General features: G+C 43.9%; 1 protein-coding gene across 1 annotated transcript in view; it reads right to left on the bottom strand.

The window, feature by feature from the left end:
* Positions 1–3,167: 3,167 nt before the first annotated feature.
* Positions 3,168–13,433, bottom strand: part of GTSE1 (G2 and S-phase expressed 1) — a 62,448-nt gene continuing 52,182 nt past the window's right edge. Inside the window, exons 11-12 of the mRNA XM_077472796.1 lie at positions 6,447–6,599; positions 3,168–3,981 (exon numbers count right to left, since the gene is read on the bottom strand). Of these exons, the coding sequence (XP_077328922.1) occupies positions 3,898–3,981; positions 6,447–6,599 (237 nt within the window). The 3' untranslated portion in view covers positions 3,168–3,897. The remainder of the gene's footprint in view (positions 3,982–6,446; positions 6,600–13,433) is intronic.

The following is a 13,433-nucleotide window of genomic DNA, read 5'->3' as shown; positions in this document are numbered from 1 at the left end:
TTGATTCCTCCACCGACCAGAGGCCCTGGATTGACTGAACTCCCATTACTCCACCCCAGCCGGTTAGGCTGGCGTCCGTTGTCATCACTGTCCAATTCTGGAGGTAGGAACGACTTCCCAGACTGAAGTGCCGGGGACCTCAGCCACCAGAGCAGGGAATCCCTGACTAACTGGCTCACCTGAATCTGCAGATTCAGGGACAATGGAGATTTGTCCCATTTTGTCAAAATGTGCCTCGAAGGAGGCCACCACGAGTCCCAGAACGCGCATGCAGAAGCGAAGCGGCGACCACCTGCGGTTCATCAACAGTTTTACTGTGGCTCTGAGAGTCTGTAGCTTGTCTGAAGGGAGAAACAAACACTCGCTTCCATGGAGTCCAGCAGTAAGCCTAGGAACTCCAAAACGCTGAGTCGGTACCATCACAGACTTTTAGGTTCAACAGCCACCCAAATTCCTGCAGGGTCTGCGTGGTAATCTCCACATCCTCTGAGGCAGAAGATGCACTCAGGAGGAGATCGTCTAGGTATCCCACAATCGCGATCCCGCGCTGCCGCAGCAGTGCCAGACCAAAAAAGGGAGAGCCACAAACTGGTAGTGGGCTTCCGACTGCAAATCACAGAAACCTCCGATGCCACAGGCATATGGGTATGTGCAGGTACGCAGCCTGGATGTCCAAGGAAGCCAGGGAGTCCCCTTGATGGAGCGCAGCAACTACTGAGCGAACTGATTCCATTCTGAACCTCTGTACTTTTACAAAATAATGGAGGGCTTTCAGGTCCAAGATTGTAGTCCCCAAAAAGGAAGGGGTACGTCCAAACAGGTTTGAGTAGAACCCCTGGAAACGTTACGATTCCGGAACAGGTACTATCACCATGACTCAGCAGGTCCCTTACCACCCCCAAAAGGGCCTCCCAGCGAGCCGGGAGTATGGTTATGCCGGAGGGGAAGAATCTGTTTTGCAGCCAAGAGAGGAACTATCTTGTAGCCTGAGGAAATCGGATCGCAGACCCATTGGTTGGACAGCCGAGAGGTCCACCGGGCTGCCAACTCCCGAAGGCGACCCCCCCCTTCATGCGGTAGCACTTTTGCTCACAGGCTTGCGGTTCCATGGACGCTTTTGTCCTTCAATGGTTGTCCTGTCGGGCTGGGAACGCTTGGTCAAAGCCCCGGGTGGACAAAAAAAAGCCATTTGTTAGCGGAGAATGTGGGCCCTACGGCGTGGCTCCTTAGCCTTCCTGGACTGTGGCATTTTTAATAATGTCATCCAATGAGGCTCCAAAGAGCTGGTCGCCAAGGAAGGAAAGATCCGTCAGGGCTTTTTTGGATGCCTGGTCAGTAGACCAGCATTTTTGCCAAATCAGGCACCTCAGCACCACTGCTGACACTGAAGCCCTGGATAACAGAGGAAGAGTATCCAGGGCTGCGTCACAAATGTACTTCAGGCCTTGCACTAGTTGGCGTGCTAGTTCCACGCAGACAGGATAAGCCTGTTGCTCTCCCAATTCACGGTGCAAAAGTTTTGCCCACTTGGTTAGTGTCTGAGACACAAGTGCGGATGCCAGTACTGGTCGCATGGTTGACCCCACAACTGTAAAAACAAGGAACGAGCCACTGCCTCGGCCTTCTTGTCTGTGGCATCCTTGAATGCAGGAGTCCCCTCTATCGGGATTGTGGTTACTTTGTTTAACCTGGATACTGGGGGGGGGGGGTCCACGACCAGGAGGAGCCAACCACTTTGAGAAGGCTCTCCTCAAAGGGGTAACGTACCATGTATTTGGGGACCGAAAAGGTCCATTGCAGTCGACCCATTCCTTGAAAATGAACTTATCAAAATAAGTCAGATACAGGAACACCTTAGGTGAACGGGCTGGCTTACGGGACCCAAAAGGTACCGCTACATCAGCAGAGGGATCTGCTGACTGCTGAATCTTCAGGGGGTCATGCACAGCTGTGATAAGGGCTCCATCAAGCGCTTTGTCACGGACAGACACGGACGGGGACTCATCCTCACTGTTTTGGTCAGCGTCATCTGAAAAGGACAGAGCAGGGGTCACCAGCCTCAGCAGGGCCAGAGTGCGCGTCAGAGCTCTCCTCGGAGGACAGGGGCCATTTACACAGCCAGCGCAGTCCCCACAGGTGAGAGTCCCCGTCTATGACACACACCACTCAGCAGCATCCCCCACAGGGGAGGGAAGAAAGGGACAGGGAGAGAAGAGAGGAAGGTGAGGGACCCCTGAATCGACCTCCCAGCAAATGCCCAGCTGCTCAACCCCACCAACAGGGAGAGCTGTACTAACCAGTCCTGAAGAGCTGTGAGAAATTCCATCACAGTCCCACTCTCTGATCAGTACAGGGGTGGCTGCTGGCCCGGCACACTGACGCAGACATCAGTAGCCCAGTCATATATGTGCCCCGGAGCATTTATGCTCACCGACCACCTCTGGAGCTGAGGCATGTCGTGGCTGACCCAGCGCGAAGCTCTGGTCTGCACACACTCGCTGGCCAGGCTGGGGAGACTACAAGGATAAGAGTATCCAGCCTGTCACCCAGCCGGCTGTTGATAGCAGATACAGGATCTTTAATCTTTCACAAAAAGCAAAGCTTCTGCAAAAAAAATTCATGGACCAATGGGCTTGCAGGGTTCCTAAGTCCTCCTTCACTAGGCAGAAAAAAAACAAAAAAAAACCTGAAGCTGTGGGAAGGGACCGCCCCTTGGGCGTTACTAGAAAATTCTAGTTTTTGTATTACATGTTAACATGTCATGCCTAGTCCTCTCCTGAAGGTGGCGTAACAAACCCAATGGTCTAAGAGAGGAGCTGTGTCAGTCGGTGAATACAAGAGAAAGACCATGCGGGTTCCCTGTGGCCAAGTTTTTAAAAAGGTGCATGCACCTTTTTCCTGTGGTAAACGTAGGTAAAGCAACACATTCAAATTAATGGGCTGCCATGCCTGAGCAAACGCGGGCCGTGCAGCTGGCAATAGTGTGGACCTTGCCTTACAGTCAGCAGGTTGGGGCTGGAAAGAGGATACCAATGTATCATGCACCTGGCTACAGTATGTGATCAGGTGCAAGTCTCAAAATATCAGTTTCATTTGTACTGACCTTAGTTACAAAAAAAGGGAAGGGAGAGACAGACACACACGTAGATTAAAACTATATATCCAAATACAGAGAAACTTACCAAATATCTTTTAATTTTTTCAATTATACACAATTCAAAGTGAAAATGTACAACATAAAATCAAATATTGATCCCTCAATATGTTTATAGCTCTTTTGACATTTACTTAAACATACACAACAATGTACCTTATTTTTAAAAAGGGACAATACATTTAAGCATCAGTTCCAGGTGGCTATGTTATTAAATACAGACCAATATTACACCACTTTGATAGACAGGTTGTAGATTATGAAAGATAGGACAAAATATCCAGCACTGAATGAATATCATTTAGGTCATCACAGTCTAAAGTAAATCCATAACAGTAATGTACATAGTCTAGCAATATCTACAAAGCACTTTAGATTTCCTCTAAATCGCCATAGAGCCCCCAAATTTTGGGCTCCTGTTACATGCGAGCGTCAACACTCATCATAGTAGCCCTGTAGAAACATGTAGCCAGCTCCCAACACTACCAGTAGCGTTAAAACTTAAGTATCTGACCTAGGTGATCCAGGTAGCAGAACTGTAGAGGTTGCATAGATGGTCTCCTCCAAAATCAGCTTGTCAGTATCACAAAAAGGTTCAGACTCCATGTTTATGGTTTAGGAAAAAGGAACGGAGTACATATTGTGCACATTTTTGTAGATTACTTTCAAGTAGTGCAGAGCTGTACAAAGCAAAGTCTTTATTGTGCGAAATGGTCCATGATCCTCAAGTCATATTTCAAGATTCAAAATTTCAGGAGGGGCGAGTCCATGTTCTCTTTGTTGGTTGCAGGGCTCAACATTATAAGAGGCGAGCCGAAGTCAATTAACTGAAATGGAGGGGGGGGGGGGGAATAAATTATTGAAGGAGGGGGGAAAAAAACACAAAATTCACAATGTGACTTTTAGAATACCATTGGTTCGCTGAATATTTTCTTAACTATATGCGTACACACCCCCTCTGCAAGTATTGTTTCTGTAAGAAGCATACTTTCCTGGAAAGCACATAGTACTCGGTCATAAGCGAAGCACATTTTAAACAAATTTACTTTACTTGTCCCCAACTACTAGCCTTGGTTTTCATATTTTATCTGTGCTTTATGAGAGTGAGAATGGACACAGTACAAGCAGTACATTAGCGACGGAAGAGTTTTATCCTGAAACACTTGCACTACCTGGATCTAACCCATCAGCTATACTTTAAAGGGTTACTAAACCCACAACAGTCTGTATATGCAGTAAAGCATGCTTGTTACACTCACTGGAACCTAAGGGGTTAATCTGCAATATGTAAAAAGGCTGTTTGATAGAGTCTTCTGATCCTCCACTTTGTCCCCAATCCATCTGCTGTTAGTACAAAGTCTTGGAGGCACTCTGCACATGCTGAGTTTGGTATGTATTGGTAGAGGTTTTTATTTCTTGGGAGGGTGCATGTGATCAGCACAGGGCCAGTACTGTCCAGACAAAGTCAGGGGTCATGCAGCCTCATAAGACAGTCTGCTTTAGCCAGTGCTCGACCGAACAAGGTTCATGAGAACTAAAAAACTGCTACATACTGCTGATGAGAAAAGTTATTTGGCAGTTTAAGTTTACTAAAATAATTGCATTTCCATGTTGTGCATTGTGGGATACCAGATATAATAAATGCAGGGTCTAGTAACAATTTAAAGAATGCAAGTTAATGTAAAGTATTTATTCTTTTAGCCACTTTGCCACAACTTCCTGTTACTAAACCCCAGACCCTGCATTCACTATATCTGGTCTCCCACAGTACATGGAAATACAATTTTAGTGAATATAATCTTCTAAATACTTAATCAGCAGATAGGTCTGTCTTGTGACCATTCGCATCTGGTTAAAGCTTGTGGGAGAAAACATTAAAACAAAAAAACCCCTGTAGCAATACACACTAAACTGAGCATCTGCAGCTTGTCCCCTAGCTCCTTACCATCAGGAAATATATTGGGACAGTGGAAGGGGAGGATCAGAGAGGCGCCTTCTCACACACTGCAGAGTAATAACCCCTTAGGTTCCACAGCGAGTATAACAAGCATGCTTTACTGCATATAAAAACAGATTTTACTGTTGTGGGTTTAGTAATACTTTACTTTGGGTGTGGGGTCATCAGCTTAGAGTATGATTAATATTTATTGGTTTTAATGTAATTATGTGTTTATAATATTTTGTTACACCATTGGGACACTGTTTGCTTAGTAGTCCCTCTGGTTTTAATGTATTTATGTGTATCTTTTGTTCTGCATTTGTTAATATTCATGTTTTTGATTTGTGTGTGGTGTTGGTGGTCACTTATAATCCCATTTATATAGAGGGATTTTTTTGTTCAAAATGTATCAGGGATGAGACCACCACACTAGAATCTTCTGATCCACTGAGAGCGCCCTTGCTTTCGCATATATACCATCATTGGGACTTGACACATATTGCCACTCCCTAATTGTGTCACTGTACAATTTGTTGATTTATATCCCTTGTGTCACCATGCAATTGTTACATTTTTTCACTATATTAGAGCACAGCTGCCATTTTATCATGTATGTATCCATCTAACATTTGAGCTGCGGCTACGTTTAGGATACAGCGCAGTCTTTTACACATCACATTAAGGCTTGGTTCACACCTATGCATTTTAAGTTTTGCAGAAAGACTACAGTCCACTTAACATGGTTTCTTATGGGTCATGCTCAAGTCTGCATTTTATGGAAAGGGTCGGGGACTTTTTTTCTGGGCCCATAGACTTCAATGGATCAAAAGAGTGTTAAACACAAAATTCACCTGGAATATGCAAACTGCATAGATGTGAACCAGGTTTAAGACAGGGGAGAGAAAACTCATGTGGATGTTTTGGAACAAGAAAAAAAAAAAAAAGCAAGGTCGCGATTGGGGGCATTAAACATATTAAGAACTGGGGATGCCCCCATCATTGTGAAGGGGCCTTGAAACCAGGCTGGTTTGGAGGGATAGGTCTTCATATAAAAGCATTTTCTGTATTAGAGTTGGCCTTTGGAAGGCTTAGGGACAAAAAGGTGTTCAAGAAACCAAGTTATAAAAAAGGCAGTTGAGAACTAAGCTGGCCTGGTGTAACAGCTATGCAAGGAGATGAAACAAGCCTTGGATACATTTGTTTTGACCCCTGTATGCATGTCAAGACTTCCTTTCAAATCTGATGGCCGTTTGTATATTTTCTCCAGTGACCAATACATTGTTAGGGGGATATATTACAAACTTTCCCCTTTTCTCATTGTACATCAGTGTATTGCTAATAAAAACAACTTACCTGGTTAACATATGTTGGTTTCAGTAGAATAGGTTGCTTGTTCAGTTCAGGGGTATTTGAAAGATCAATTAGAGGTTGACTATCATTTTCAATCGATGCTTGCTTCCGTATTTTAGTATTCGCTTTTTCCACCTCAATATCAATTAATAAAACCTATTAAAAGAAAATTAAATATCTTCCAGTGTCAAAAATAGGATTTGTACTTCATTACGCAATGAATTGCAAGAGAAAAAGATTTATTTTATTACTTTCTTATTTTAAGTAATCTTAGTTTTTTTTATACCTTGAAGGACATAGGAATTTGGGAGTTCTTGTGTGAATGTGGAGATAATGCTACAAAGGGCATCTAAAAAAGGAATAAAGGCCAAAAATGAACAGAGGGGGGGGAGACAAAATAAAAATAAATCTATAAACAAAAAACACCCCTTACCTTAGTTAGGCTTACCGGTATTTCTAGGAGCTTCTCAGGACAGCACTGGAGAGCTCCACCCCTTCACTGGAAACACTGCAGTGACAACCCGCTTTTAAATGCAGCCGCTTTTACCATGCCACCAGTCGTACATGATAATGCCTCCTACATGCTGAAAGAAGCAAAAAAACAGCACGGATTATATATCAAAACACATAATACACCAATGAGGGAAGTAGCTGTCCTGGAAGGCTCATAGGCATACCGTTACGTCCAACTCAGGTTTTCTCCCTTTGCCTTTCAGGACAGCACCTTGGAGATGACCGAAAACTTACTCCAGGGTGGGACCACAGCTTGTAAGACCTTCATTACAAAAGGACTGGTCCGAGGCAAACAGCACGTCAAATCTGTAGCATCTTACCACGAAGCTGCCACTGCCCGTTTGGAGTGGGGCACTACACCCTCCGGAGGATCATTACCTTAATGCAAAGGCAGCTTCTTTCATAGCCTGCTTTAGCCATCTTCCCAAAAGGTACTCCTGAATGCTTTGCCTTCGTGTGCACCTGCTAACAGGAGGAATAGGGAAGATTATTTCCCAAGGTCTTTCGTTACTTCCGGGTACCTCAAGACACCTGACATCTAAGGTTTGAAAGGCCTCCTCTCCCAGACCAGATAGGGACTGGACAGAATGTAGGCAGTATAATCTCCTTCGTGTGGTGGAACGTGGAAGATACTTTTAGAAGGAAACCTGGATCTGTCCTTAATTATTCTGTCTGGAAGGCACCTCAAAAAAGGGTTAAGCATTTGATAGGATCTGAATTTCACTAATCCTGCAGGCTGAAGTGACCGCTACCAGGATAGTTTTTATAAAAACGCAAGAAAAACCTTTAAAGATGCATCTTCCAAAGGTTCGAAGGCTGCCTTTGTGAGACCCTGAAGAACTAAAAGATAAATTCTATTTTGGGAATAATTTAAAAGGCACGCACCGACGGTGCTGCCACCTGCGGCTTGAGGGTGCTTGCTGCTAGGCCTTTCGCCATTCCATAATGGATAACTGATGTGTTTAGAAGAGTTGAGAACCAAGGTCTTTTTGGCCAGCAGGGTGCCATTAGAATAGTGTCTATTCTATTCTGAACTTTGCTAGTACTCAAGGGATCAACTGGAATGGGGAGATGCGAGTGAGCGTAGCACAGAGGGAAGTCCCATTTGTGGGCCAACACATCCAATCCTTTTGCTTGATCCTCTTTGGAGCACAAAAAAAAAAAAAAAAAAAAAAAAAAGGCAGGCGTCTTTGCGTTCCCCTGGATTGCAAATAAATCCATCTGGGGCAGGCCAACTCTCAGCTAGAACATTTGCGTACCCTTCAGGTGAATTTCTGATAGCGAAGCTAGGATTTGATTGCGCCCAAGATGGGATCTGATGCGCCAGCTCCATTAGAGCTCTGCTCCTCGTTCCACCCAGTTTTGTCAGATACAGGACAACCGTCATGTCTGATAGAACCTGCACATGCCGATTTCCCAAGGACTGCTGGAAGACCAGCAGACTCAGGTAAATCACTTTTAGTTTCCTCCAGTTGGAAGATCTCCTGGCCTCTGCCTTGGACTATTGGCCTTGCGTGGTTTGTTCTCTGAGGTGGGCTCCCCATGCGCTTGTGTCTGTTAAACACTTGGTTAGTAAAAAGGGAGGGAGGCCCCCCTGAGAGGTTCTTTCGATCCTTCCACCACCATATGGACCTTTTTGCTCTCACTAAACTTGATTTTTTTTTCTAGGGACTCCCAATATGAACTCTGGAGTATGTCGCTTTTAGTGGGAAAAGCATGTAGTCTGGCCCACTCTCCCGCTGGAATTACTGCTGTGAATAGCCCCAGCACTGACATGACCTTCCCTAAGGATGCTTACAGGTTGGACTGAACTAACGTTAAAGTGGATGTAAACCCTCACATATATACAGTGAGGTAAACAGTCTCAGATGAAACATATGTATAACTTATGTAGGGATATCTGCTATCTTCATCTTTATATGCCATTTAGAAAGTGCACATCATGTTAGATGCTCTTCCTCTTTAGAGCTGCAGTAAAGCCTGGGCATACAGCCAAGACAGTTGATGGAGGGAAAGGCACACATCACCTCTCCTCATTAGGTAGAGACTTTCAGCTCCAAATCATTCAGCTCTATGCTAATTTATAGCAAGCTCCCAACACAAAAAAAAAAAAAAAAAAAAACTGTCGCATATGATAAAAGTGGCCAGAGAAATGGTCAAGGGTTATCAGGCTGATAACTGAAGAACGGAGTAGGAGGCAGCTACGGGACATAGTTCTTTGAACAAAAAGACAAATTAAATTTGAGCTGGGCACATATGTGCAATCGGGTTTACATCCACTAAGGTTAACATTTTCTATCCCTTTTCTCCTGAAAGAAAGATTCCCTGTTGTGTCGAATTTATCTTGTACCCTAGGAATCTCACTCGCTGAGCCGGGATTAGAGTCGACTTTTGTTGATTCAGCAGTTAGCCCAAACTGTTGAGGTGCTTTTGGGTTACTTACAGGTTGGCTGCTACTAGTACCCTGGACTCCACAAAAAAGTAGGTCGTCCAGGGAGGGCACTATGGCAACCCTCTTCAGCCTCAAGGCCTCTGCCAAAAAAAATTGTAAACACTCTGGGTGAGGAGGAAAGGGTCGAAGGGCAGAGCTATGAACTGGAGATTACATACAGTTGCAATAAAAAGTATGTGAACCCTTTTGGAATGATATGGATTTCTGCACAAATTGGTCATAAAAAAGGTGATCTGATCTTCAACCAAGTCACAACAATAGACAATCAGTCTGCTTAAACGAATAAAACACGAAATAATTAATTGTTACCATGTTTTTAGTGAACATACCATGTAAACATTCACAGTGCAGGTGGAAAAAAGTATATGAACCCTTGAACTGGTTGAACCTCCTTTGGCAGCAATAATTTCAACCAAATGTTTCCTGTAGTTGCAGATCAGATGTGCACAACAGTCAGGAGTAATTCTTACCATTCCTCTTTATAGAACTGTTTCAGTTCAGCAATATTCTTGGGATGTCTGGTATGAATCTTTCTTGAGGTCATGCCACAGCATCTCAATTGGTTTGAGGTCAGGACTCTGACTGGGCCACTCCTGAGAGCTCTTTTGTGTGAGGCATCATTCACATCAGGCAATGCTTCTTGTGAAAAGCAAACCCAGAATATATATATATATATATATATATATATATATATATATATATATATATATATATATATATATATATATATATATATATATATATATATATATATATATATATATATATATATATATATATTCTGGGCTTGCTTTTCACAAGAAGCATTGCCTGATGTGAATGATGCCTCACACAAAAGAGCTCTCAGGAGTGGCCCAGTCAGAGTCCTGACCTCAACCCAATTGAGATGCTGTGGCATGACCTCAAGAAAGATTCATACCAGACATCCCAAGAATATTGCTGAACTGAAACAGTTGTGTAAAGAGGAATGGTCAAGAATTACTGACTGTTGTGCACATCTGATCTGCAACTACAGGAAACATTTGGTTGAAATTATTGCTGCCAAAAGGAGGTTCAACCAGTTCAAGGGTTCACATATTTTCCACCTGCACTGTGAATGTTTACATGGTGTGTTTAATAAAAACATGGTAACAATTAATTCTGTGTGTGATTAGTTTAAGCAGACTGTCTATTGTTGTGACTTAGATGAAGATCAGATCACATTTTATGACCAATCTATGCAGAAATCCATATCATTCCAAAGGGTTCACATACTTTTTATTGCAACTGCATTTCCCCTCCCAGGTGAGCTGTCAGACGCAGAAACCTTTGAGACGAATTTGCAATTGGGAAGTGCAGGTAGACATCCCTTAAAATCATTTGATGCCATAAAACAATTGGGGGTGAGCAGACTTCTTACGGAAAAGTGTCCATTCCCAATCTTGTATCTTATGGACCTGTTCAGGATTTTTAAATTTAAGATCAGGTGGAATTTTCCTGATGGTTTGACTAAAAATGTGGTGATAGAAACCCTCCCCGGGAATTTAGATGATAACACCCCCCCCCCCCCCGTTGTACGTAGCTTTTTCTTGATCCCTTGCGAGAGCCGTTATATAAAAATGATGTGTGTGCGCGTGCGGTCAGAACGCTAGGTTGTAACCTTGCCTAATAATATTCAACACAAAATAGACTTGTCATTGCTTCCTTCCAGATAGGAAAGGTCTGTAGCCGTCCGCCCACTGGAAGGTGATAGTCATTGCATTTTTTGCAACTTGTTCTGGGGGAGTGAAGTGTGCCCTTCCGAACCTGCTCTTTTTGGGCCTGCTGTAAAGAGGATAGATAGATAGTACTTTTGCACCGTAAAATTATTTTCTCTGAAGTTCACTGACTGACACAGTTCCATTAATCTTGACTGTAGGGTTATTGCGCCACCCTTCAGGAGAGGACTAGGCAGAACATGTTATACATGTGGGGAAAAAACAAACAAACAGAACTTTACAGTTCCCAGGGGGCAGTCCCTCTGGTAATAACCCCTCAGCCTGCCTCCTGCAGCTCAGTACGTCAACAAGCAGTATAACTTAAATCAATAGGAGGGGAGGGTGCTGTGTCAGTCAGTGAAATTCAGAAAAAAAAAAAAAAAAAAAAAAAAAAAATTTACAGCGAGTACAAAAATCCTATTTTCTCTATCGTTCACTGACTGACAGCTCCATTAATCTTGACTGTAGGGATGTCCCCAAGCAGTGTCAAACGAGGGGTGGGAACAGCATTTAACCACTTGGCACCCATACTACATCTATTGACGTCATGGGCTTTCGGTGGTTATATCTGAATGATGCCCGAGGCCACAGGCATTCAGATATCTGCGTTTTCAGCAGGCGATTCCCTGCACCATAAGAACGATTATAGCGGCTGTTCCGCTGCTTGATCGTGCTTGCGGGAGGGGACCCCCCCCCTCCCATGCTTGTACCGACTCACCACTCCCATCGGTGAGTCGGTGACAGGATCCGCCGGCCCCCACCAGTTACCATAGAGATTTCCGGCGGACCAGATCGTCCCCGGAGTCTATAATCGTTCGGAGGCCGAGCACGATGTTATGACGTCACGCCCGGCCTCGGTATTCAAATTAACGGCGCAGATTTTGCAGGGAAGCCAGGATCGGGGTTTTTTTTTTTTTTTTTTTTTTTTTTTTTATTCTTCCCAGCCTAGAGGTGAGATATGGGGTCTTATTGACCCCATATCTCACTGTAAATATGTCCGATTGTGCCATATACCTATTACAAGGGATGTTTACATTCCTTGTAATAGGAATAAGTCAGTTTTTTTTTGTTTAAGTGTCAAACTAAAAAAAAAAAAAAAAATAAAAGTAAAGCGTCCCTGTCCCGGTGAGCTTGCACACAGAAGTGAACGCATACGCAAGTCCCGCCCACATATGAAAACAGTGTTCAAACCACACATGTGAGGTATCGCCACGAATGTTAGAGCGAGAGCAATAATTCTAGACCTCCTCTGTACCCCAAAACATGTAACCAGTAAAATTTAAAGTGTCGCCTATGGGGATTTTTAAATACCAAAGTTTGGCACCATTCCATGAGCGCGTGCAATTTTGAAGCGTGACATGTTGGGTATTTACTCGGCGTATCCTCCTTCACATTATGCAAAAAAATTGGGCTAACTTTACTTTTTTTTTTTTTTTTTTTAAGCATGAAACTTTTTTCTGAAAAAAAACGTGTTCGAAAATTGCTGCGCAACGACCGCCATTGTATTCTCTAGGGTCTTTGCTAAAAAAAAACAAAAAAAACAAAAAAAAAAAAAAAGCTTCACCCACAACCAGAAGTGCTCCTTAACAGGGGAGTCACCATCTTATCTAGCCGCATCAGCACTTGCGGTCAACAATTCTCAACTTTTTAAAACAGAGTAAAGAGTGCCGAATTGCAACATTACACGGCCGCCTGCAAAACATTGCAGCCAAAGCAGGCATCAGACGATGCGCTTACATCCACTTTGTAGAATTTGGTAAAGTGTGAACGGACGACCAAGTCGCCGCCTTACACACTTGAGCGACTGATGATTGATGTCGGAAAGCCCAAGAGGTTCCAATTGACCTGTTGGAATGGGCCGTGTCAGAAAAGGTGGGCACCTGCCCCTTCAAGGCATAGGCCTGTACCACAATCTGTCTAATCCACCTGGAAATGGTGGCCAACGAGACCACCATACCTCTTTTTGGACCAGCTACCGAAACAGAGAATCTCACTTCCAAAAGGGAGCTGTAGCAGACAAATACACCCTTAGAGCCCAGACCACGTCCAGGGAATGAAGAGCCACCTCCTTAGGGTGTGATGGTTTAGGACACCGAGATGGTAACACAATGTCGTCATTGATGTGAAACTCCAATACCACCTTCGGCAGAAAAGAAGGTTGCGGACGCAACACTACCTTATCCTTATGGATAACCAGATAGGGCGACTTGCAAGACAAGGCCGCCAGTTCCGAAACCCTCCTGGCCAATGTAATGGCCACTAGGACGACCACTTTGAGAAAGTCAACAA

The sequence above is a fragment of the Lithobates pipiens genome, unplaced genomic scaffold, assembly GCF_037356315.1.
Source record: "Lithobates pipiens isolate NorthernLeopardFrog02 unplaced genomic scaffold, aLitPip1_a1.2 Scaffold_8, whole genome shotgun sequence".
Classification (NCBI taxonomy): Eukaryota; Metazoa; Chordata; class Amphibia; order Anura; family Ranidae; genus Lithobates; species Lithobates pipiens.
This window is presented reverse-complemented; position numbering and strand designations above follow the sequence as displayed.